The sequence below is a fragment of the Thermobia domestica genome, chromosome 5 (genome assembly GCF_964235325.1).
Source record: "Thermobia domestica chromosome 5, izTheDome1.hap1.1, whole genome shotgun sequence".
Lineage (NCBI taxonomy): Eukaryota > Metazoa > Arthropoda > Insecta > Zygentoma > Lepismatidae > Thermobia > Thermobia domestica.
The window spans coordinates 292,594,908-292,622,514 of NC_137458.1; the positions used below are offsets into that span (position 1 = coordinate 292,594,908).

The following is a 27,607-nucleotide window of genomic DNA, read 5'->3' on the forward strand; positions in this document are numbered from 1 at the left end:
CCCAAGCAGCCAGAAGGGGTGGAAGTCTGATGAAGACACAGTTATTGTGTTGAAACTGTTACGTGATTGTGTTTTTTTTATATATTATACAGCCTTACTCGGTGTGTTATTGTGTTTTAATACAATATGGAAACAAGGCCTGATAGAATGGCTATGTTTATGTGCATGGGCGGCGATTAGGGGGGCCCTTCCACTTTTTTAAATGACCCATTAATGTATATAGTTTCATTTGGAAATATAAAGTTTTGTATGTATTATTGGTTCATAGAATACAAATGGTGCCATAAAATAATTGCCGTTCCATGAATACGTATTGGTTGTCTTTCCGTGGAGTTAAGAAATCTACAGAAATTGCGTTTTAATTACCATTAAAAATGGCCCAAAAATTAACCTATTGTAGCGCCACAATTCGAGCGTACATTAATTTCATCTTACAACGGCTCGATATGTTAGTTAGCCGCTCTGGAACTAATTGAGATATCATTTCGCAAGAAAAGAAGTCCTTCACAAGTTATTCTTTAATTGTACAAAAGTCGACAATTACTAAAACATCTTTTCTTCTTTTTTATGATAAGGAATATTTTGATTTGACATTTTTCAATTTAACATCCTGTTCAGCAGCGAAGCTATATGAAACGTGGACTAATGATTAATGTAGAGTCCAAACCACGTGAGCTCCCTCCGGGAATTGAACCCACGTCAAAGGTGCGTACCCTAACCACTTAGCCACGAATGAGTTCAGTAAGGAATATATAATTTTGCAGGGTAATATACGAGTTTAGGGAATTAAATTTAGTAAATTCAACATAATTCTAGGTTTTAGGATTATTTTGTATAACTGGAATGTGGAGTGATTCTAAGTATTGTTGAGTTTTGATGTATCCCAAGAAAATGAACTATACCTAATGGCAACGAACATGTCTCGGGAAGCTGCAAAAGTATTTCTTTAAATGTCGTAGCATATGCTTGTAGTATTCACTGCCTTTCTAAGAGTAATAATACATATAATGGCATGCGTGGAATTAAAAATGTAAGTTGTTCATTAATTTCCAGTTTCAATGTAACTTTTGCAAAACAAGCCTTATTATTCATTACTATGACTATTTGATTAATATTATCCTTTCTATTTATTTGTTTTGCAAATTTGTTATTAAATAGGCCCCTAATCTGATCACACAATTTTCCAGACAGAATTTTAAGATGTTCATGAGCAAGGAATCAAATCTGTTGTTACACCTTCGTTGTTTGAGTACAAAGGGCTAGTATCTACTTGCGTTGCTCTTGTCAATCTACGTAACAAAATATGAAACAAGATATACGGTATTTTAACTGAAAAAGACAGTATCCTAATAGTTATACAACCTTTTGTCAAACAAAATGTTACAAGCAACCAGGAAAACTAACATTGACATACAAACATTCAGATCATGTCTTGTCCCCCCCCCCCCACACACACACTTTTAACGTCCAACCGCCGCAACTGTTTATGTGGAGTAACATTAAAGGAGAAAATAACAGACGCAGCTGGGATGCATTCGAAAAGAACAGTTTCACGTTTAAATCAAACATTGGTGGATCTAAAGCGTTAAATTTTCAATTAATATGCCACTCCTTTTCACATATTGGTTGAAGATGTGGAAACTAAGAAAACCAGGCATTCACCGTTTTCAAACAACCCGCATAGCACACGGACGTCTGAGACTGATCCGCAATAGACAACGGGACATCCCGGGATCATCCGAATTTTCTACCGGGACATCCAAAGGACCTCAGCGGGATATTAAGATGTCCGCTAATATCATGGAAAACGGGATCTAAAAGGGATCTTCACTAGTAAATCGTGGGATAATCTGGTCCTAGGCATGTCCGGAATGGAATTTCCCTGAGATCTCCTGTCACATCAGGGAACTCCCGTTGACATCCTACGTGGAAACCCTTTAGGACGTTCATGGGATGTCTACTCATTGTCCTGATAATCTCGGGAATTATATGAGATAATTGGGATCAAAATGGGACATCGAAATGCTATGTGAGAAAATGAAGAATGGAAATATAAATGCTAAAAATCATCCGCAAAAATAGGAAAATTAGGGATGCGCACGAGACGAGTCGAGACAGGATTTTCCTGACAAAATTTGAGTCGAGACACGACTCTTCCAATAGAAAAATATACATTTTTCGAGTCGAGACATCACTTTTACAGCACATTTTCGAGACGAGACAGGCACAAATCTTGTCTCGTGCGCATCCCTAAGGAAAATAACCATCATATGGATCAGCAGTTCTTGAACTGGATACCAAGATACAACGAGAAAATAGGAAACATCTTCGAATAAGTTGGTTTGACGAAATGAAGAAACATTCGAAAGTATCGTACCCTCCCCAGGTACGTAACCAGCCCAAAAATGGAGGGGGGCCGGCAGAAGTTAGGGGGCCCGATCCAACAATATTATAGTTCTACACCATTGTTCATTTGCAACCCTACCATGAAAATTTTAGGGGGGGCCGGCACCCTATACCCCAGTGGATACAGACCTGCCCTCCCCCATCAAAATAATTTTCTGTATCCACTAATGTATCAAGATAATGCCTTAGACTTCCAATAGACTTTTAGGGCCACTTACGTCATTTCCTCAGAGATATGGCACGGAATTGTTTTCACTCGGTAGAGCTTAAAGGATTTTTTAAAGTTCATTTACTTCGTTAATGTTGTATATATGAAAGAAAGAAATGTGCCTGTATTTATTCCATATGCTGTTTTTATAAATTAAAATAATTGTTTTTAGAAAGTGGATATTCCCATTTGTAAAAAGGAGTGAGTTGTAATATTATATGATTTTTTGTATATAATTGACGCTATATATTGCAACATATGTTGTTAAATGACTATAAAAAATATTCTATTCCACTCTATTGCTCGAGGTTATTAGATTTATATGACAAATGGAGAAACCAATCGAATTTTTCTCATACCATATCTTCAAGATCCACATTTACTGAAACTCAAAAGAATGAAAAATTAATACCATGAGCAAGGGCGCCCATGTTGTGTTTTCCAAGGGGGGGTCAAGCAGTGATGTAATGCTAAAATGTTTGGTGGGTATACCTTGACCGTTTAAAAAATAATAGTGTATACCCAGTCCCGTACGCTAGTACTTTCGTAAATTTAAGGTGAGTATATGCTACACTATAAAAATATTAGGTGGGTATACGGCGTATACTCCCGTATACGCCCCATTACAGCCCTGGGGTCAAGTATAAGCGACATTTCAAATGTAGTCTCAAATTTTGCGGTAACTATTCTAAAATATCTATTGGGTTTTCGATCTTCCGAAGCACAATTTTCTCTAAAGGGGGGGGGGGGCGACTGCCCAAGCTTGCCCCCCTGATGGGCTACCTTGACCATGAGTCAAAATCGGCTCTCTGTGCGAGAAATCGTCCCTTTCCTTCATTCATTATACCGATACGTCAAATTAAATACCCGTAAAAGACAGTGATTGTTGAAACACAAGAGTTGTTGCATAATCCTTGTAGAATCAGTCAATCAACGTCAAAAATGATAATGTGCAGCTGGTTAGCAAGCGGATGTGGTAATGCAGTGGATAGCGTCCCGACAGAATAAGCTGGTGGCCCGGCTTCGATTCCCTTTATAGGCGTTTACTTTTAGCTGTTTGAATTTCACTACGATAAACTAAAATTCAAATCTTTCCATAAGCTAGTCTGTTCCTACGAAGATAGGAATAGAAATGTTAAAAGATAATTTCAGGTTGATCAATAACTTTTCAAATAATAGTGTGTAACACTTTCATACGCATTTCATATACCCAGAATATAAAACAGATCAATTTATCGACATCAAGCCGACTTGCGTGCAGCGTATATTTTCTATATTTGCTACTGCTTTTACCGAGAGATGGCAGCAGGCGTATATGTATGTAAATTGTCGTCTACAAATTTTATTGGAAATTTAGATGTTAAGATAATATTCAAAGAGTAAATGGAGGGAAAACAACATAGTTAGCGTATTTTTAACAATACAATAATGGCAGGTACGTGTGATAGAATATTTTAATTTAGAGGAATACTTAAATTACAATTCGCTTGTTCTCCATCGAGCTTACTCTTGCAGAGCGTTCAATGGAATCAATTTTCACAATCTGATGTAGAATTAGATGTAATTTTGTGAAAGTTATCATATTTATGCATATCTAATTAATTGCATGTGTGTTATTTTATTTTCGCTGTAACAAGTTAATTTTTAAATTTCATACCAGAGTGTGTTAGTACAAGGACATGAGTGTTTTTTACCGGTAGTTCCACAAAATAATAACATTTTTAGGTTAAAAACACTTCAAAAATTGAAAGAAATGTGTTTTTACATAGGATGATTTAATTTTAAAAGAGTGTAGGTGTAGCAAAGTGCAGATGTAGATTATGAAGTAGCAATGTTAAATTTTAATATAAATGACAAATGACAGTCGCCTGCCGTGTGAGACTTGTCTGCCGTATTTTTGCTTCGGTGCTGATGTGGTTTTCGCGCACCACATTTTAGAAGATTTACGGGTAAAATTCAATATTTTGCATGGCATTACTCGAGCAGTCGATTCTACCAAATTTTGACACATTTCTTACATTTTCAAGTTAGATTAGAGCTTTGTATGTGTTTTAGCAGACATGCAATATTTGCAGATTGACTTGATCAGGCTTAAGGAGGGCTCAGTATAAATACAGCGTGGACGTATGGCATAAAAACTGCAGTGTATAAAATACGATCAAGTTTGTGCTATGTGGCCAGTAAAAGCACGCATGCTATCTAACCGAGTCAGAGGACGAACGCAGCAGGGAGGGTTTAGCGTCAGCGAGGGGTGCGTCGGTAGGGAATAGGCGCATCACAGATGTATACAGATATACGAGGATTTTAGAAGAGCACACTTACACATACAATTCTTTCACTTACTAATTCATTTCAATAGGCTGTACAATGACAATAATTACTTATATTGACACTCTTATTCCTTCCCTAAAAATGTTTCACATATTTTACCTATAAATTTTGTATTTGGTAGAACCATCTGCTCGGGTGAACTTCATTACATTAAAAACATATTTATAAGAAACAAATTTGTGCAGGTATCAGAATTAAATACAAAGTAATACAGCTGCAGTTTAGGTTTACAAGTTTAGGGAATGTAAAATCATTACAAGTGTTTTACAACGGAAGAAATAAGTGAATGTATATGAAAGATGACTATTATGTGCTATTTTCCAACGATGGTATATTTCTGCAGTTTATTTTGTTTACAAGTTGACCGTGATAAGTGCTAGTGAAACTCGTATCATTGCCGAAACCTACTTTTCAATACCCTTGCTTACGCGTATACTCACCATCGCTGATGCACGAGCTCCCTTCGGACACACATACGTGGGCCCACCACCTTCGCCCTGCCCGACTCGGTTAAATAGCATTCATGCTTTTTAGTGGCCACCTGTCACAGGTTGTCTGGTGCTTTTTCACTGTAGTTTTTATGCCACACATCCGGAAGCCGTGTTTATATGCGAATAGTGAGAGAATTGTAAATTTTCAACAATTAGTACTGGTAGCCCCCTTGAATTTTATTTATGCCAGTTGAGATATTTTCATGTCACCCAGCGGAAACCTTTTGGGAGACAATAGAAGAGATTAGTGAAAAATTTATAATTTTTCAACAATTCTTTCTAGTAGTATGCCAAAAGTAAACCTCTGCGTTTGCTTCTATAGTAGCTAGTTAGATCCAAGTTATGCAGATGAATATAGGGACCAATTTGTAAAATTTGCTGGTGAATCCTATTATTTCGAAACGAAAGCCTAGAGCGTTTGCACACGCAGTCGGTAATGCCGAAGCCGGCTTGCTGATAGGTTTCTTCAGTCTAGCTACAGTGAGTAAGTGGTAAGGCGTTGTGTATTTTCGTTTCCTTTCCTGTATTTGGATTTTTTTTTTTACTTCAGTTTTTTCTGTTATTTTCTTTTTTTCACATCACTTCAATATATAATGAAGAATGAAATAATCAAAACGGCTGTGAGATACCACAAATATAGCGGCTTTCTATTTACATAAATTCTCAGCAAGGAAACTTCGGATCTTGTTTGAATTACCCAACTACGGCAACGCGGAAAGTGAGTTTCATAGAGTATGTAAGTATAATAATTTGTTATCTTCTACAGCCGAAACTTACTTAAACGATTTAAACAAAGAAGTCGTTGGATTCGTTTTGATAGAGAATATGTCATAGCATATATGAGGTCATAATTTAAAAAAAAAAAATGACTGAAATGAACAAAATAGAGATATGAAGAAATTTTGACTCTAGGATAGTTGCACAGTGTTTCTCCTGTCAATTATGCAACCCAGTATGTAGGGTAAGAATAACCTTCATAATAAGAAAACAAGGGTTTAAATCTCCATCATAATCGAAGAAGTAGGCTTTCCCAAGCATAACAAAGGTTGTAAATAAAGTAAATAAAAACTAAAAACACAATTACAGAAGAACTGAAAAAGCACAAACAGCACAAGAGAATTACCAGTTTTGTGGTTGCATGCTGCTTTACCCTATAGATCATAATAAAAATATTCATGTACTCTGTGTCTAGTCTGGCATTTGTTCCATAGAACGATTGTGGACTGAGTGAATAGGCAACCGCAATGCTGCCTTTTCAGAAATTATTATTATTTTAGATACCGTGATTTCAGCCTGTTTCAATTTTGAGAAATTTGAAGAGATGTTAAAATTATGGCAATAAAAATGAAAAGAAAAATAAAAGGAGAAAGAAACCAAAAGAAGGCCATATACCTCGTGCGCACACAACCTCATACACAAAGATCAAATAACCTTGATTTTTCGCTCTTCTGTTTAGCCTTCCCCGAGGGGAAAATATAGAAAAATAATAGTTTGCAAGACTGCTTCTATCAGTCATTGATAGCGATCGGGTTTCTCCTAAGCATTTTCCTTTTGTGTGGAATGTCTTTCTTGGCTCCTGCAAGAACATAGTACGTAATTTGCAAGGGGTGTGTTTGTTGAAAGAGGAAAAGGAAAGCATAAAGAAGAGTATCCTGTATAGCAGTATAATTTGATTTAATGATTATCAACACAACAGGCTACAGCCCAAATAGCCTATGTTTTTGTTTTACAAGATGCAAGATGCATTGCAAAAAGTTATTTATGAATGTTATATCGGACATACTACATATATAGGCCTATCTAGAACAAATTCTCCTATGCTGAAGAAAATTATAATTTAGTTCCGTTTCCTCCGTTGGATTCCAGGACTGTGCTCGATTCGTCTATCTATATGCAACTATGCAGGCCCGCAAGGTAGCCTATCAAGGACAGAAGTAGGTCAAGTTGACAGGGGGTGGATTAAACTGACGTTTATCATTTATCTTAAACCATTCTGGAGTGCCATACTTTCGCATGAGTGTTGCTATATGTTATTTATTTCCGCTTGAGGTAGCTTTTTAATTTAGTGGATTGTCATGCTTCAGTGACAATTCATTTCATCGTTCATCGAGTGACAGTGGCTAAAGTGTTTCAGTACGATGTTTTGAAACTCATTGAATTAGTGGAAATGAGACCTTGCCTATGTTTCCTCCTTCTTCGCCGTAAGTACAGCAAGGCAAGGAGATATCGTTTATTTATTGCTGGACTGATGTTTTCTCCTTCACGTTCAAACTCAAACTGCATCTCGGTACCGGCATTACCGGGATGCGTGTGCAAAGCAGCGCCGAGTTCGGTTTTACCGGCCGCGTGTGCAAACACTGTAATGTGTAATGAGTGGTGCAGGTTTAAAAATAGGGGTCCGCTTTCAAAATTTTACGGCTTTAATCTACTATTGCATAGTGAAGAAGTGACATCTAAGGAAGATTTGTGTATACGACATATCTTTACACTAAAGTAATGTGGGTGCAGATTAACAATGGACCTTCGTAAAAAATAGTATTTTTTGTATTAAAATGAGTAGGTGGATATCGAAGAGAACTATATACTCCGTACTTAGTTAGGTTATATTTATGTTCTGTTTGCCCTTGGTATAGATTCACTTTAGGATGGCATAACCGTTATCAGTATAAATGCAGGGCGTTCGGACATATACTGTAATAACTACAGTGCCGAAAACAAAAACCAGCCTGAGCTATTTACCACTAAAAAGCAAAAATTGTATTTAACCAAGTCTGGGCAGTGGTGGGACAGGTGTGCCCCGAGGGTACATATCCGCAGAGCAGACCCGTCAACGAGGGTGCGTATGTGTATAAATTAGTATGTTATATACATCAGTAATTTTAAATTTAAATGGTGTAGTGATGCATATGAAATTTTATTTACGTACTGGCCAAGTCTTTACTTTAGCCATTTCATTCATTTTTTCGATTCAGTGATTTGTTCTTCCGGTTCCGCTCAATTTTACGGAAATGGGTCAGAACTTAACTAACCTTAAGCTAACCCATTCCAACCCCTACCTTACCTATCCTTACCTTGCTGTACTCTGTCCCACTCTACTGTACTATGCCCTTTTAAAACGGTCCTACTTATCGATGCGCAACTGGAGCATCGAAACCGAAAAAACAAATCGCTGAATCGAAGAATCAATAAATAATAATAATAAATGAAATGGTCAAAGTAAAGACTTCCCAGTTACGGTCTGTAGCAGGCATGTAGTCCAGGGGGCGTCGAACCCCCCCGTCGAAACCAGAAATGAAAAAAAAATAAGAAATGATGAAAAAAAGAAACGAGAAAAAAAATCAGCGTTAAAAATAAAAGGCTACAGGAAGCCATTGGTTACTCTTTCTTAGGAGTAGCTTTGTATTACTTGCAATACACGGTGGCGAATGAGCGGGATATCCCGGAAAAGTCAGGCAATTTGAGATTTCTAGTAAAGTTGCGAAGTTCTCAGCATTTCTACTACTACTCAGGAATCTTTCAAGCTTTCGAAAGCATAATTTCGTTCTGTAACAGTGTGAACATTTTTTTAATCATAATTTTTCGTCATCGCTTGTCTTCAGTTTCAAACGTTATTTCAGGAACAAGTTTTCTGCTGCTCCTGTAAGCTGTCATTTGGAACAAACAATAGTTGACGGAATAATGAAAACGAAAAAAGTTATGTAGAAAGAAAGTTCTGTTAACATTTGATTCAACAGAGAAAGGAACGCAGATATTGAAAAATATTTTACAAGACATTATTGAATATGTTCTTTTTATAGTAGTGGATATGTACTTTTTATAATAGTTAAGGTCATAATGAAAGCGAAATTGTTGTATTTGAATGAACAAAGGAAGGAATGTAAATATTGTAAAATCTTTTTCAATACTTTTTTTTTTAATTCTTTTACTCGAGATTTCTTCATGGTTATTAAAATACTTACGAACATATCCTCATTTTACGAGGGCCATCCGGAAAGTGGTACCCGTTTGTGCAATGAAGACACAGTAGTACATATTAACAAATATACACATTTTTATTGGAAAGAGCATACTTTACACTACTTCTCCACATAATCACCAAGCAAATTGAGGTATTTGTCACACCGTGTGACAAGTTTTTGTATTCCAGCGTCATAGTCCTCCGCCGCCAGCATATTGAGATACGTAGTCTTGAATTTTTTTGGTTTGGTTGGTGAATGAGCGTGATGCCACTCCATGGACTGTCGTTTACTCTCAGATGATGCATAACAAGCCCATGTTTCGTCCCCTGTAATGATGCGATTCAGGAAAGAGTCTCCTTCATCGGAATAACGTCCCAGAAACGTCCTTGCTGCAGCCATACGCTTGGTTTTGTGCTCATCTGTGAGGGACCCACCTTGCACAGATTTTTGAATAATGCAGATGGTCTTTGACAATTTCATGAACAATTGTTCGAGACACATTAGGAAAATGTTCCAGAGTTCATCGATTGTGGCGCGCCGATCGTTCCTCACGCATTCGTCTACTGACAGTAGTTCGTCTGTAATGACAGATGGTCTCCCTGAATGCTCCTATTCGTGTGTACGCCTCCTCCCCAGGTTGAAGTTGCGACGCCAGCGCCGAACAGACGACTCGTCCATCACATTGTCTCCATACACCTCCTTTAATTCGCGATGAATTTCACAAGGTTGAACGTTTCGTGCATTAAGAAATTTAACCACAGCCCTCACTTCACAACTGACGGGGTTCTCAATTCGTTTAATCATTATAAACGAGCACAGGCACAACACAGACACTGCTAGCATCACGCAACCTCGCACAGAGCAGGCAGACAAGCCACTGACGCGGTCTGACCTTGCCCAGCGGCTCCCCGAGTCGTCAGCGCTTCATGCGGCGCAAACGGGTACCACTTTCAGGATGGCTCTCGTATTATCCTAACAAACCAATATATGTTGCCAGTAAAATAGTAGTTTAGGTTGACTAAGCTCCTGGTGTGATAACCACAGTGTTTCATATCACGCCCCCTTCCCCCCATTCCGAAATCCTGGCTAAGCGAACCAATGTATGTTGCCAGTAAAATAGTTTAGAATAATCGAGCCCCTGGTGTGATGACTACAGTATCTCATGTTATGGATCCCCGCTCCCCCCTTCCCCCCTTTACGAAATCCTGGCTACGTGTCTGGTGTGAAGTGACTACACCAGGCACTTTCTTGTTTGTGTGATAAAGGGTTGTCTAGATGTACCACTGCAAGTAAGAAATTGTGAATAATATTTGGTTTCGTTTATGAACCAAACAGAGTTAGCTGGTTTAAACCAGTTTTTTTTTTTTTTTTTTTTTTTAAACTTGGTTTAAACCAGAAAAAGAAGAAAGGAAAAAAGAACAAAAAATGCTTTAAATTGTATGAATTTCATGGTGACGTTTCCTCATATCAAGCCGTCTGCATTAGTTTTATCTCCTTTTCAGCTTTTAATCAAGACGTCCCATGTTCAATTCTCGGTCGAACCACAACCCTTCTTTCAAGTGTAAACCAAGTAGTGGTTCGGATATCACTTTAAGCGAAAGTGTTCTTACCTCGGTATTACATAAAGATGTTAAGCCTAACATGCGAAACGAAAGCAAATTGTATGCCTGTTGTGTTATAAAGAAGCCAAGGTTGCTTAAATATATTCATAGAAATTAGCAAAATTTATCGACTGCCTAGGTAGCTTCCAACATTACCTTGGTTGGGCTTTCAGTTTGAATTTAATTAAATGATATCTACATATTAACTTTATAATTAAATACCTCAGTTTTAGCGTACTGATTATGATACGTTGACCATAAGATTTTACACCAAGCAATAACGGGATTTTCCCGTTATTTCTTTGCATTTAAAGTAATAACAGGATTTTCCCAATGGCTAAGGCGGGAGTTTCCCGATTTATGTATAATTCTGGTTTCATTTGTGCAACTGTTTATCTTTTTGTCCTTCTGAAATGACTCTTGACATATTAACAAGTATGTAAAGATCAGTACAACGTATATTTATCAGGAGTTCTTCGTGAGTGAGTCGGCATTCTAATCGCATTTGTAGCCAATTAGTCCCGGTTTCGAGTCCAAATGGAGAACAATTTCTCTCTGATGTAAGCCGAGAAGCGGTTTTGATTCCGCTTTAAGCTTATGTGACCCCTTCTAGAATAACCCCGTTGTTGCATAAAAACACCAAGGCGAAACAAACTTATTTCTGTCAATATGTGATATAAATACGTAGAGCAAATTATTTAAACCAAAAAACCGTTCTTTTTTTTTTTCAATAAAAACTTTGGTTTTTGCCAGCCCTGAATCCAAATACGTGTGTGGTTTCTAAACTAGTAGGCCTGCTCTGATAAATATCCTACAGAATTTTTGTTTCTATTGCCTTCAATTAACGTAAGCTGCTTATTAAGAATTGTCCGTCATAAAAATGGTAATTTTACGGTTCGGCATTCTAACCTTCGGTATGACTTAGCTGTCGTAGCTTTCTGATATTCCCATAGTGCCCGATGGTCAAGTAACAAATCCGCTAATGTAGGCATACCTAGTAAAAATAGAAAGTTGATGTCGAAATAAAATTTAATTCATTAGGACTATATTAAGTCATAGCACAATAGTGTAAGCCATTACCTTCATGCACCACTGTTGGATAAATCCATGTCAAATGGTCTAATGCATGCTGCTCGACATTTTTTTTAAAAAATCTGATTTTTGATGTGCAATTACCTCACTATGTCGTTAGTTCAAAATAACCATTATTTTAATTGTAGTGACTTTAAGTTTCGAGTGGCAGCCATATTTGTTTTCGAAGATGTTCTATTTGTTGGTGTTGTAAGGGGTTACCGAATTTGAAGTACTGTATTTTACGGACTATAAGACGCACTTTAGAGCACCTTCGTAGCTAAGCAATTAGCGTACGCGCCTTTGGTATGGGAGATCAGGGTTCGATTCCCGGCGGGAGCTCGTGTGATTCGGATTCCACATTAATCATTGGCCCCGTCTCATATAGTCTCGCTGCTGAAAGGGACGTTAAAATCAACAAGTATAGGACGCACCTTTTTCTTTGAAAAATTGCCTCCAAATTCAGGTGCCTCATATACATGAAATTAAATATAAAAATATCCAGTGTTTGGTTTAAAATTCCTGCCAGTCTTAGAAATGCCCATATATTCCATGTCGCGGGAAATCTATCTCTATCTGGCAACATTGATTTCAACTGGCAGGAGCAGTGCACCGATGCGACGAACATGCGTTGCGGGGATTCACAACCTAGGGATTTTAAAAGTCAGTTCGATTTTATAAACTAAGATTTTTTTAAATCTGGCTTTGCAATCTAATAATAAATATTGCAAAAATGTTACGGTATTTAAAAAAAAAAAAAAAAAAAACCCTTAAAAATTAAGGTGTCTTATAGTATGTAAAATACGATATCTCAATTTCTAGTTGTTCTATCGATGTGAAACAAAAACCAAAATAATCAGCAAATCGTAAGCTACAAAACGTATTAGTCATTATTGTCCATGAAGTACACCAGGGTAAAAAGAAGGTTTGAAAAATAGGTCATTGACGTTAAAAGTTCCGAGTTGAGCAGACTAATTTCGCAAGAAGGCAAATGATCAGGAAGGTGAGCTTTTGTGGATAAAGAGATCTGATATAGAAGATCTCATTAACCAAGTTTCAACCCTTAGACGTGTATTTTATTAAAAGTTCAGAAAAGTGAAAAAGTTCATACTTCACAGGTACATATCGACAGTAGTATCTAAATAAAAACAACTTTACAGGAGAAGAAGAAAAATGTTTGAAAAAGTGGAGATTAGTTAAAAGTCAGCGACTTTTCTGATGGAGAAGTCAATTACGATAAGAAATTGAAGTTAAATTTCTGGCTATGCGAGTGCTATGGCCTCAGTATTTGCCGTGTTTAATTGTCATAATCAATATATCAATTGATCATTGAAAGGAGTAAAATGTTTCTTTCATTCAGTTTTTAGTAGTATGTAGAATTCTGTATGTCTGCCTCATTAAAATGGCTGAATGTGTATTTTGAAAGCCACTATTTCATTTAAATATGTATACTAATTTAATGTACCTATAATTTGATATCAGTGTGTATTTTTGTGGTTTTACAGACAGTTTGCCGAAGTTGATGGAAGGATTGAAAATTGCGGTGGAGAAAAACTCAGATGATGTTTTAGGATGTTTGGATTCCATAATTGCTCAGTTGCAGAACTCTGGTGCTGGTGAGTATAAGCCACAGTTCGTCCCTTATGGGCTTAATTTCTGTAATAGAATAAACCTCTGAGTAACAGGCATCGGTGGGACATGATCATTTGCTCGTCACAAAGGATACACAAATTTAGATTACTTACAGCTCATGTGGTGATTGTATCCATTATTTATAATTGTAAATACAATAAAGGTTAATATGAAAATACTGTACACAATGTTCGATTTACTGAGAGGATAGGGCGAAATACTCCTGTAAAGAAACTATAATATCGGTGAAGGATGAGATTATATGGACATATACTATAAACTATATAGTATGTTTGGTAATTTTGTTATCAAATACCTATAATTCCCGTGTAAACGTCGCTTAATGTTGTACTAAGAGAACAACGCAAGAAGAATACGCAATATTATTATTAAATATTGATAATGTAGATAGAATTCACCACCTACGATGATTTACGAATTCCATACTTGCCTGACTGTACACTCTGCGTTTACTAGTTTATGCTCGAAATTTGCTTGTACAAAAGGTTGCTTATGATAAGATAGTAGACTTTCATTCTCCTTCCGAAAGACGCATTTAACTGCTGTTATATCCAGAAACATTGCTGGCCCCACTGGGCTTGCACTTGAAATCAGTATCAATTGAGCAAGAACTGTGGAATGATGAAGATAAAAATAACTTTTTTTTTTTTTTTTTTGGGGGGGGTTAATTTGTGGACTTTCTGATGCCCATTGTAGTTACTCATCAATCGTGAAACAGTGCAAAGAAGATGTCTTATCGTCATCAAACTGGTGGGGTCTCATCATCCGACGATATGCCCAGCAGGCCCCTGCAGTACGTAGTCGGTCAGAAACTGTGAGGAAAACGCAACCCCAGTCCGCTCGAACCCCCAGTACAGTGCACGCTGTTAGGAGAGCAATAACACAGGACAACATCTCTTTCCCCTAACGCAGAGAAGTTTAGTCATACAACACAGTACCTCAAACGGCACAGTTTCCAACAGCATCCGGAAGAATCTTGCCTTGGAAGAGCGTCGCAACGCGTGCGGCCACCGCCTTACAGAACCCACCACCCTCACAGGAGAGGTTCATAAACGATAGAGAACTATATAGAACTTACGATTCGAGGGGGGTATGTGGAAATGGGTTTCTATCCTTGATAGGAGATGGCTCTATCTAGATGAGACCAACGAAGTTCAATCGATTTTCTACCGTTTTGTGCAGTGCAGACAAAAAAATTTCCAAGGAATATCGTGTGGAGGTGGGATATTGCAGTCGTCAACGCAGCTTGCTTCCAAAAGAATGTCATAGACAATCACAATCACAATGACACACACAATCTCTACCTGTACCGTAACGAGACTACAAATGTATGGACAAGGCCATCAGCCATACCAGTCGATCATCCCAGGTGTTCTACGCAAGAAACGCAAAAGAGACAGGAATCCAAATGATCCCATTTTTGTTCATTCCTGTTAAATCCATGGACGCCTCACCAATGAAATGTTGTGGGTTTGGACTCCCCAAACAGACATTTGCTTGATGTCGTGCCCGTAACTTGTAGGGTGTTCAGAAAGCAGGGCTCATAGCGAGTCACTTTTTTTTTTTTAAACTAAAAGTTACTCTTTTTCAAGTTGGTCACTAAACGTTACTTTGTTTCAAGTTGATCATTAAAAGTTACTTTTTTTCAAATGTCACTAAAAGTTACTTTTTTGAGAGATAAAGCGACTTTTTTCGTGTGATTTATGTTTTGCATTGGCAGTTTTCTAAGAAAAATATTATAAAAATAAATGGAAAAAGGCAGAAAATTGTTACTCATTACTCTTCTGAAAGCTTCAGTACTTGCTGCCACATGTGAAACAGTCAGCTTTATTCTCACTTCAGCTTTTATTCTTTCTAAAGCACAGTGGACGGTTGGTGGATGCTTAAGCTCTAAAGGTGGGGCTGAGAACCCTTCTGTGTCTATTCTTTCTTCTATCATAATAGTCTTTTAGTTTTCTCTCGTAATAGTTAACGCTCCGCTCAACGTTGTGTGTGTGTGTTTGTGTGGTTCATCATGTTCGTCTTGTGTTATGTTTCTTTTATGTTCTTAAGCAGGGTTGGCTGGTTTAAACCAGCTGTTTTTTTTTTTTCAAAAAAACTGGTTTAAATCAAAAAAAAAAGAAAAGGAAAAGAAAAAAACGAAAAATGTTTTAAATCGTGTGAACTTCGTGGTGACGTTTCCACATACCAAACCATCCGCATTACGTTTATCTACTTTTCACGTTTTAATCAAGGGGTCTCGTGTTCAATTCTCGGTCGAACCACAACCCATCTTTCAAGTGTAAACCAAGTAGCGATTCGAAGTGTCCCTCTAAGCAAAAGTCTTCTCCGTGATAACCTTGGTATTTCATAAGGATGTTAAGCCTAAACATACGAAATGAAACCAAATTATATATTTCTACTTGCCTGAATGCCTGTTGTTTTATAAAGAAGTAGACTTGTTAAATATATTGATAGAAATTGGCAAAATTTATCAACTGCCTACGTAGCTTCCAACATCAGCTTGGATTTGACTTGGTTTTAATTTTATTGAGTGATATCTACATACCAAATTTGTAATTTAATACCTGAGTTTTAGCATAGTGATTATGATACGTTGACCTTAAAATTTTACATACAAATACATTTAAAGTAATAACAGGATTTTCCCAATGGCTAAAGCGGGAGTTTCCCGATTTATATATAATTCTGTATAATGCTTTTACTTCTGTAACTGTTTATCTTTTTGTCCTTCTGAAATAACTCTTGACAATCATATTAACAAGTACGCCTATGTAAAGATCAGTACAACGTATTTTTATCAGGAGTCCGTGAGTGAGTCGGCAATCGCATTTGTGACCAGTTAGTCCCGGTTTCGTGTCCAAATGGATAATTTCTCTTGGATGTAAGCCGAGAAACAGTTTGCATTCCGCTTTAAGCTTATGTGACCCTTTCTAGCATAACCTTGTTGTTGCATAATAACACCAAGGCGAAACAAACTAATTTCTGTCCATATTTAATATAAATACATAGAGAAAATTATTTAAACAAAAAAAAAAAAAAACGGTTTAAACCATAAAAACCGGGTTTAAACCAAAAAACCTGGTTTTTTCAATAAAAACCATGGTTTTGGCAACCCTGTTCTTAAGAGTAGGTGATGAATTTGAATATTTCATGGCTTTGAGTAAGCTCTCGATGCTAAGTTAAATATAATGTCTGGGATGAGGGAATTCGGAAATAGGCCAGAACTGGTTCCACTTACTCAGAAGCTTCTCACATCTGCTAAGTCTGTTTACCGTAACTACAAAGCATACTTAGAAAACCCAAGAAAGGAGGAAGCTCAAAAAGAAGAAGTAAAGAAGAAAACATGAAACAAAACAACAAACAGAGAGGTGATGGAGAAATTGACAAAGGAAAAAAGGGGCATGATGATATTTTGGTCACTTTTTCGTGTGCTTTTGGTCACGTTTCAACTTATTTACAAGAGACCAGATCACTATGAGTCTCGAGAAAGTTGCCAAAGTGGAATAGTGGGACATTCCCCTTCCCATTCTAGACTAGAGTTTGCTACAATCGAAACTACGCTGCTGGTGGTCGTTCGGGTCCGTGACTGTTACTTAGAACACAGTCTGTGTGGTGGAGATGGTCATTGTCGCAATTAAGTATTTTTGCAGGGACAAAAAAAAAAAAAAAAAAAAAGTCTGTATAATGGAGGTATCCGTTACGGAAGGTTTCACAGTTATTGATCTTTATGTTGTAGTTGATGTATTGTATGTCTTGTTGAGCTGAGCGAGAGAAGCGCTTACCCGTTTCGTTCACCGCTTGTAGCTCAAAATTGGAAAAGTTGGATTGTGTGCAGTGATAACGGACATTGTCGATTAGATCCAAATAAATATATATATATATCGGATGTTCTAAAAATGGCGCCCACGGACCACAGAGTCCTATTCTACAGGTCAAAATGTTATATGATAGAATGCCCTCCGGGGCCTCCTTCAGCCACTATGCGGAATCAAAATTTCACTATGTGGCAACGTCGTAAATTAACTTGGAACCATTAGCATTGCTCTATGAATCCATCAAACAGTTACATCAATTGTTATGATAATAGGTGGTGCTAGTGTCAACGTCGATCGACTTTCACTGTCATCTGGCAAGAATTGATGTAATTATTTGATGGATTGGTAGATCTAATCTATGGTTATTTATCTGTGACGCTGCCACAGGGTGCAATTTGCGTCTCTAAACGAGGACCCAAAAGGTATTATATATATATATATATATATATATATATATATATATATATATATATATATATATTGGTTTATTTTGACTTGTAGAATAGTACTCTCTGGTACGTGGGCTGCATTTTTAGAACACCCGATATATTAGTAACAGTATCTTTGAGGAGTTCATACAATCACCTTGCCAAATAATTAAGGTGGATCACTACCCGGAAGTCAGTACATATTTTAACTTATTCCCTTAACTACTGCGCAACGAAACGTTACATATTATAAATATTGTACTATAAGATAAAGTTATGTTTCAGCTACAACACAAGCCACTAATGCATTGGGTTGTGTCTTCTGATAATGAAAAAGGTAACAAATAAAAGAAAATATTTGATTCATTTTAAAATACGCACACAAGATGGCACTTGCTGTTAGATCTTACTAGAAGTGATCATTTATTTGAATGTGTAAAGTACTTTAAAGTCACAATCTTATTACGAAATAGATGTATTGTTGGACCGTTATTCGTGTTATGTTTCACATTTTATTTAAATATTAATATACATTTAAGGAAATAGATTTTGAGAAGAAACTTGCGTAGAACGTCATAATGCGTTGTTGCCAAATTTGTACGTTTAATTCCTGAATTCTAGCGTTGAAGTTCGAGAAGCGGAACTTAGCTTTGAATTGCGGTAAGAATCGAAAACTAATTACTCCAGTAAATATCCAAGCAGAATTCCATAATTACTTCCTTTATTATCTGGCATAAGTAAACACTCAACACTACCTGGCAACGCCGCACTATTCAAGCAGCGTTTAGTATAGCACCGAGAACACCTACTATCCATTTCATAAAGATAGGCCCCTGACTTCGCGGTGCTGCCATGACGTCCAGTCAAAACTTATATTTCATTGTCATACCTCGTTGGAATTGCTGGAATGTTGTCTTTTCAATACTTAAGATATAAAAATTTTCTTTGTACTATGTAGTGAGAAAAAAATACAAATTAATGAAAAAGTGCATATTTTTTCGTACTTTTTTGGTAGATCAATGTTTATAGAGCTATATCTCCGAAAAGAGATCACGTGAAATAATTTCCTGTGTACAGTATGTAGATGCATCCATTAACTGTAAGATGTGAAAAGTTCAATTTTCATCACTTGATATTTTTTGTGTAATTAAAACAAATGTACGACGCTCTGATCTCCTTTACCAAGGTAGGTAGAGAAACGTACAAAACACTGTTCGAAAATTTGGAAGTCTAGTGTTCCAAATATTTGGAACTATAAACAAAAAAGGGTTTAGTTGGTAGAGTATTTATTTTTTTAAAAGAAATGTTTACTTCAACATATTCTCTGCGTTAAGCGGTGAGCCATGTTGCAACCCAATCTTTAAATTCCCCGCGCTTATATGAAGAAACAGCATACAGTAAATGGAAGTGCGGCAACGCTGTCGTGCACTGTTGTCGCGTTCAGGAAGCTTGTAGCGCGAAGCCTACTTCATAAGAATGTAATAGGAAAAGTATTTATTATAACCTTTCACAACATCATAAAAATATTAATGCATGCACACTTATGTCCAAAATTATTGTCGCATGTCTATAAATATGTTATTGTAGGAATATAATTTGATAACGAATTCGCCTGGTATTTCTTATAATGTTAGTATGTGTATAATCGGCAAAGACATGTATGTGGCAAATTTCATGTCAAAAGAGCAGTAAATAAGAACAATAAAACGAAACTAAAATTTTCTTATCCATTTAGGAACATTTTGTTTTACTCATGCTAATTTTCGTATTCTTTTCCTATGAAATTTATTACAAATATACATTTCCCGACTCTACATATAGTATCAGTATTAAAAGTACCCTGCAAAATCATTATCAAATTATATTCTTACAAGAAGACAGTTATAGATATGCGACAATAATTTTGGACATGAGTGTACACATCTCAATGTAATCGAAATAAAACGTTGAAGAAACACATCCAAAAACTCATCTCTTAAGCTACTTACTTCATTCACTTTCGTCATGGCTTTGTTGACTCATCGCTGCTCCTGCTATCTTCCCTAATATTTATAAACAATGGCTCCATTTCTACCTCAAGATCTATCAGTATACACACTCTACAGCTTACGAACATGTTAAAGGTTAAAAAGAAATGTAGCCCTACTGTAGCCTTGGCAATCATATGTTCACCCAAGTTCTGCGATCAATTCCCCTGCCGAATGTAACACAGAATGAGTCCTTTGTTTTCTTTCAACGAAAGTAAACAATGCAATGAGTAGGTGACGAGGGCTGTATTTGCGTCTAATCACGTCGCACTGATTAAATCTTCAACACTTCCCTTCGGTTCGTAGGCGTCAAAAACTTCCACACACACTCACATCATATGGGTTCATTGCAATGAAACGGACGAATGGGCATTTATATTTTTGTGAGTATATCTTGTGCTTTTTGATTGAAAAAAAAAAAAATAGATATTCCTTCACGAGCGGCGATATTACGAAAAGAAGAGGCAAAATGTTTAGCGATAATGAAATTGCAGAACTGATAAATGACTCCGACTCAGACGGTTATGAGTTAGTAATTAATAGTAAGGACATTGATTATTCTGTGCTCAGTGGCATATCCGGGAGTGAACAAGATAGTAACTCTGTTTCAAGTAAACCTGAAGCTGCGCCGAAAAAAAACAAAAAAAAACGCGTCATTCCTATTCAAAGGCAGATTCTAATGTAGCTTGGAGCTCTTAGATCTGAAAACAGATTTTCTGTGAAGTGTAAACTCAATATTACATATCAACTAAGGTTGTATCATATAATAAACTTTGTGCATGTTTTTGTTTCTGTGCAAGTGTATTTTGTACTGCGTGCAATAAGTGAAAAACTGACAAAAAGCAAATTTTCGAGGACCATCACATGCAAATCCAAACAAGATAAGAGTTTGCTTTTCTAATTTTGAACACTTGGTACATTTACTGTATATCCTGTTAATTTCTAAGAAATTGGTTTAAAATCTGTGGAGACATTACATTTTAAAAACATCTCTAAAAAGTGCCGGACAGTGTGCGTGACAAGTTTAAATACCCGTCCGGCTGAGAGTCTATACGCGTCAGGAAAATGTGGCAACGTAGCACTCCGTATAAACTGCGATAGCGAAGGGCGCAAAGCAGAAATAATCATAATGTCATATTTGTGATTGTTTATCTTTTAAAACAAGTCAAAACAGTTTGGTTGAAAAAGCTATTTTAAGATCTTTCTAAAAGTTTTTTTCAGATTGTTAATACACCGCAGCAATTCAGAGATAATGATGTCTCACTTTTTACTGAATAACAAGAAAATTACTACGTGTTGAGTAATGAAATTTTCAGAACTTACAGGTAATAGATGCACCTACATATCGTGCACAGGAAATTATTTCATGTTATCTCATTTCCGAGATATAGTCCTATAAACATTGATTTACCAAAAAAGTACGAAAAAATACGCACTTTTTCATTAATTTCTATTTTTTTCTCACTACACAGTACAAAGAAAATTTGTATGTCTTAAGTATTGAAAAGACAACATTCCAACAATTCCAACGAGGTACGACAATGCAGTATAAGTTTTGACTGGACGTCACGGCAGCACCGCGAAGTCAGGGGCCTATCTTTATGAAATGGATAGTAGTGATCCACTTTAAGGCTCTTCGCTTAGCGCAGTCACACTTTGTAGAACGTACGTGAAGACAGTGAAGAATATTTAATTGATACAGTTTTGATTATAGTAGTAATTTGTTTCCAAACCTTTTCTTAGAGACTCGAAATTTGTATTCCGCAGTTTATGATGTGATTGTTGAGCACCCAAATTTACACATACACTAAAGGTCGTGAAACTATTATTACTTCATATAATAGCGTTTTACATATATTCTTCATTCTTTGTACTTATCATTGCCTTTAAGATATTAACTAAAATTTTAAAAAGTAGTGGGTGACTTCAGCGTAAAGAATTGGCTTAGAAATTTGGATTAATATTTACATTTAGGCAACCACGCAATACATATGTATACAGCTGAATTTGCATATCGTCGGGGGTTTAAATACGTATGCATTCACTTTGCGATTATGTTCAGTTACCATTCTCTGACTGCAGTCGATATTTTCCCTGAAACCCGTATATTTGGCAGTCATGCTACCACGAAGGCATACTTACATCTTTGCGCAACTTCTTATACCTAACAATACTCAGGGTGTCTATCGGTCACGAAAGTCACGAAATTTAGCTTTTGGGTCACGATTTTTTTTAACTGTGCAAATGTAAGTAAAATTGGAAATTTTTTTTCTATAAAATGTCAAAATTCACCATCAAAAACGTCTATGGCCGGCTTTAAACGCTACCAAATCGCAAGCAAAGTACGTTCCTATAGCATGGATGAAATTCGGCCTAGTTCGCACCCAAATTCGCTCTTGAAAATCTTATGATTTGGTAAAGAAAAAGTCACGAAATTTCATTTTAGAATTTAGTAGACACCCTGTACTGTTTGGTAACACTTACGTTGAGTGCGTAAATGATTCCAAATTTTCCATGCTGGAACTGGTGACGTGGTCCTGTAACCTATTGGAGGCTATATAGTATGATGGAAAGCGTCGTGTACTGTGAGGGTTGATCTTGCATCATGTTCTGTGCATCAGCCAATTGGAAAGGATTCAAGTCTCAATCGTGGTTCGGAGCGCACTGTAGTAGAAGGTCCCGTTATTCATAAGCTCGGTGTTGTATAAGGCCGCAAACCATCAAAACCTTACTGGTCACCATTATCTTTACAGGTCTTTAAAAAACTAAAGCAATATCTCTATATGACTTTATATTTATTAAATGTAATTAATGATATTTTCGTTCGGGCTCAAAATTCAGATATAGTATTCGTGAGGAAGGTTTTGCAGCGTAATTTACCCGCGTGTAATAGGTACCCGGTTTGATTAATGAGAACTCCATGAATAAATGTGACTAACTTTTATTTTTAATTCTTTCTTTTCTGTGTGCATATTTAACGTTAACTTGGGTAATTAAACTTCTGATATAAAAACTCAAAAAACATATGTAACAACCATGTAAAGAAAGGTTAATAAAACACGTAATATCCAGGAGCAAAAAATTTGTAGTACTACAAAACAACAAGAAATAATACGTTTTGATTAATTTGATTTAAAGTCGCAGTAACTACGTAAAATGAATACACCAAATATGCAAAAGCAAATATAATATAATCGTAATATAATTCTGATTTATTCTCTTTTTAGTTCCAAAAATGGAACGTGCTTACTTGAAATTTCCAAATGGACATCGCCAAATATTCATGTTTGAACAAGTTATGGTTAAAGCACAAATAAAAAATTTCATAATTTTAGGAGAAAAATAATAAATTATAATTTCATAAACGTCGGCCTAAATAAATAATTAGCCTTCTATAACAGTGAATATTCCTGTTTCTAACTTCAATCCATTTTACTTTCTTTCAATTTAACTCATTTTAAAGTAATTTCTAATGGAGAGGGGGGAAAGAAAAGCTAATATTCCCATTCCTTACCTGTCACACCAACTGAGTTGTAAACGCCCGCTACTCGAGGTTTACAATTCAGCCAGCAGGTGGCAGACCAATCAGTGACGAGGTAGTCAAGGCCAAGACATGGCTCACCGTAGCGTTGAAAACGCAAACCAATTAATCAAGGCGAGCAGTTACTGTCACAATCATGCTACAATATTTTCTCTTTAAACACATTTACATTTTTTGAGATCAACGAAAATTCACATTACAGTTTGGGCATTTATTTCATTTCGTTAATAAGTTTCGATTGATGAATTTGTTATCAGAGGAAAGTTAGATTTTTTAATGCTTTGGAAGTATCAGTGAATGACACTTCCTAATTTTTTCTGGATTAGGGAATTCGTATCATCGATCGATAGTCCTAGACCACCAAAGATCCAGGTGGATAACATAGAAGTTCCATTTATTCATACAAAATTCAAAATTGCCCATAAATGGGGAGCATACGTTCGAATAATCATTCTTCACGTTGGAAAATAATTTCGATACATTGAAGGTTTTATTTTAAAAGCTCCCTTGGTGTACTCACAAATAGTAGGTTTTGACGCCAACGCTTCTAAGACTGGCTTCGGTCGGTCGAAATATATGCATATATGTTTGTTATAATCATATGTGGAACAAAGGTATAGATCTAAAATAAAAGGGGCGGCAATTAAAATATAGTGTGTTACTGGTTCCACATACGAAAAAAGAATGGAAATGGTTAAACTACATTAAAATTAAGCTTATTGTCGATTTTCTGATGAAATAATATCAACTTCGTTTCGTATGCCTAACTTCCTGCATAAAATAATTTTACTTTAATGTAGAGACCTCTAGTTGGCAGAGTGCCAAGGAGAGTCTATCTTAATGAAAGGAATGGACTGTAAAAGAAGAAGAAAAGGAAGGCGTTGGAAATTCGGGTCGGCGGTAAAGGTATTGTTTGCAGTGTTACCAACCCGGCGCAGTAAATCTATACCTGATAAGATTTTATAAATAATAATATGAGAATGAAATCAAAGTGGGCTTACAGCACTGAAAGTGCGATAACCGATTATTATTGTCCGTAGAGCATTACTGGGGATCTACGGTGCAAGATGAACAAACAAACAAAAAAGAAAAGAAAAGAAAGAAAGGAAAAGAAAAGAAGAAAAAAGAGGAATCCAAAATTTGGAGGAGGGGATAAGCACAATACTTTGCCTTCACTGGTTGACTGTATTGGCTCTATCATAATAAAATAACAAAACGACGCGCGTACACACACACACGCTCACGCAAGCATAACCACGAAACAGATAAGAAAAAGAACTAGAAAAATACAGTAAACTGCACATGCATAAGCGTATGTGTACTGTAGAGAAAGATAATAACTGAAGTTCTCCCGCGAGTTGTTGGCGCGATCAACCGAATGTCGAAGCCCCTAAAACACAATGGTAGGCTGCATTTAAAATACTCGCGCTCTGTTGACTGCGTGACATCATCACCTGACCAGAGTGTATTGCTGACCTGGGACCAATTTACGTAGGCTAGCAGCTATGTTTAAACTTCCAACCTTCTTTCTCTCTCTCCCAGAGGAGAAAACGAACACATGTTGTCCGTACATACACATACCCATTTTTCGTAATGGACTCTTCTACTTCTGTCATTCGCAGAAGTGTCGAGGAACCTAATATCCGAGGGTAAACAGTATACATCCATATGTTTTGCTTTAAGTAGGTGAAAGGAAGCTAAAACAAGAAGGCCCCATTATTACGCTGTGTGGGCTAAAGGGGATGGGTGATAAATGTAAGTGAATGAAAAAGAAGTATCTGTGAAATGGGAATGTGAGGGGACGGAGAGAAATCATTGACATTAATTCTTAACTGATCTCTACGTTGACAAGTGATATTCTCATGATAGCTATAGTGCTGCCAAAATGTCTTGAGCCGTGACAAAAATGCGAACTAAAGCTCACACCCACGTGTTGAGCCAATAAGGGTTTAGTTGTTGCTAAACGAGAGAGCCTTAGCCAAAGGGAGTTGAATTCTTTCAGCCGATAACAGCGCTTCGAATGGAAGACTAGGTGTCAAGTCAGTGTGGTATATCTTTAGTTTTCTTAACAACGGTTTGGGCATTTCTTGAAACTTTTACGAGAAGTTAGAAGTGCAGCTGATACACTGGTAACTCTTAGGTTTTAGCTTAAGTAATTTAGCTAGCTCATGCATTTTTCTTTTCATTTTACTAATAGGTTTATACGTGGGTCAATAAAAAAGTTAGTTGCTCTGCTTCAGAAAATAAAACAGGACAGAAATTTTACAATAACTTTATTTCAATCGTAAAGTTCTATTCACAGTGTACTTTTCAACGTAATTACCTCCGTTATTTAAACATTTGTCGAGGCGTGGTACAGGTTTTTCTATGCCTTTTGCAAAGAAATCCCCTCCAATGCCCGATAACCATTCTTGGACTGCAGCTTTCACCTCGTCATCCGAGTGGTATCGTTGCCTTGAAAGTTCGTCTATTGTTATGTGTCTGTTCGCAAGAACGCATTCATTCACGCGAACAGCGATTTCCAGATTTGTCGCAGTTCCAGATGGTCTTCCCTCGCGCTCAGCAATGTCAGTAGCTGTACGTCTGTTCTCAAACATGTTACACCACTTCCTGATAGTTTGACGTGACATTGCATTTTTGCCATACACTTCATGCACCTGCTGATAAATGTCAGTGCAATTAGACCTTTTCGCCCACAAAAAAATGAATCACTGCACGCATTTCCAATTTGGATACCACTTGCAGCTGTCGAGACATGTTTACGACTGATTATCGGAACACCTCCACTTGCCTTGTGAAAGCCGGTACCTCACACGATACAGCTACATGTCTGCAGTGTTGTCACACAGTTTCATCAAAATAACCTTTGACCGAAAACATTTACGAACTTTCTGACTGACCCACGTATTTTTGTTAGCTCTGTGATTACGGATTCCATATAACGTAGGATCTTATATTTCTGGTTGTCAGTTGCTTGTATTGAGAGTTGCCCATTCTGGGTTTTAAGTGTTTTTCGCTAATTATTAGTACAAGAAAATGTAAATGAATTACTCTTTCCGTATGTTACTAGACCTAGTAATGCAGCTGTACCAATAGCCTGTACACGTTTATGCTACAACTAACCATATACATTCCATATAATAAGCTGTTCACTTACACCTTAATTTTCCAACCAGTATCCACCAATTATTATAACGTATTTTTCTGTTAATAAAAAGACTGCAATCGGCATATATTTATGAATTACTTCGTCTTTATTTTTATCACAATATCCCTTCAAAACTTCTTCCAATGACTGAAGTTTACATTCCTATACATCGACGCTGTTATATTTCATGTTCTTAAGCATCAAATCTTAATATATTTGTACAGAACACCTTGCATATATATTTATTATCGTATTTTCTTGTATTTGTGGTATATGTACACTCATGTCCAAAATTATTGTCGCATATCTATAACTGCCTTCTTGTAAGAATATAATTTGATAATGATTTTGCAGGTTACATTTAATACTGATACTGTATATTTGTATGTATATTTGTGGTATATTTCACAGGAAAAGAATTATAAATACGAAAATTATAATGAATAAAACAAAATTTTGCTAAATGGACAAGAAAATTTTATTTTCGTTTTATTGTTATTTAATGCTCTTTTGACATGAAATTTGCCACATACATGTCTTTGCCGATTATACACATACTAACATTATAAGAAATACCGGGCGAATTCGTTATGAAATTATATTCCTAGAACAAGATATTTATAGACATGCGACAATAATGTTGGACATGAGTATACCTTCAAATCACGCTTTCCACGCCAATCTGATTGTACAGAACTGTGAGGTATGCAGTGGTAGAGCGTTCACCTCTGGTATGTGGGTTCCTGGTTCGATCCCAGCTCGCGCCAAGTGAACTTCATGGTGGACAAACACCATGTAAGTAGGTTTTTTCGTGGAGCTCCCGTTTCCTCCTCCTTCATTCATTCGACCATTGCATTGATTTCTCATCGTCACCGTCTCCTTTAGCCTAGCCGGCATAAGCGTGGAACGTAAAACTGAAAGATTT

At 36.6% G+C, this 27,607-nt stretch overlaps 1 protein-coding gene across 1 annotated transcript in view; it reads left to right on the forward strand.

Moving 5' to 3' along the window:
• Positions 1 to 3,878: 3,878 nt before the first annotated feature.
• The window catches only part of LOC145685593 (rap1 GTPase-GDP dissociation stimulator 1-B-like), a 43,064-nt gene continuing 19,335 nt past the window's right edge, over positions 3,879 to 27,607 (forward strand). Inside the window, exons 1-2 of the mRNA XM_081757981.1 lie at positions 3,879 to 4,049; positions 13,573 to 13,683. Of these exons, the coding sequence (XP_081614107.1) occupies positions 4,043 to 4,049; positions 13,573 to 13,683 (118 nt within the window). The 5' untranslated portion in view covers positions 3,879 to 4,042. The remainder of the gene's footprint in view (positions 4,050 to 13,572; positions 13,684 to 27,607) is intronic.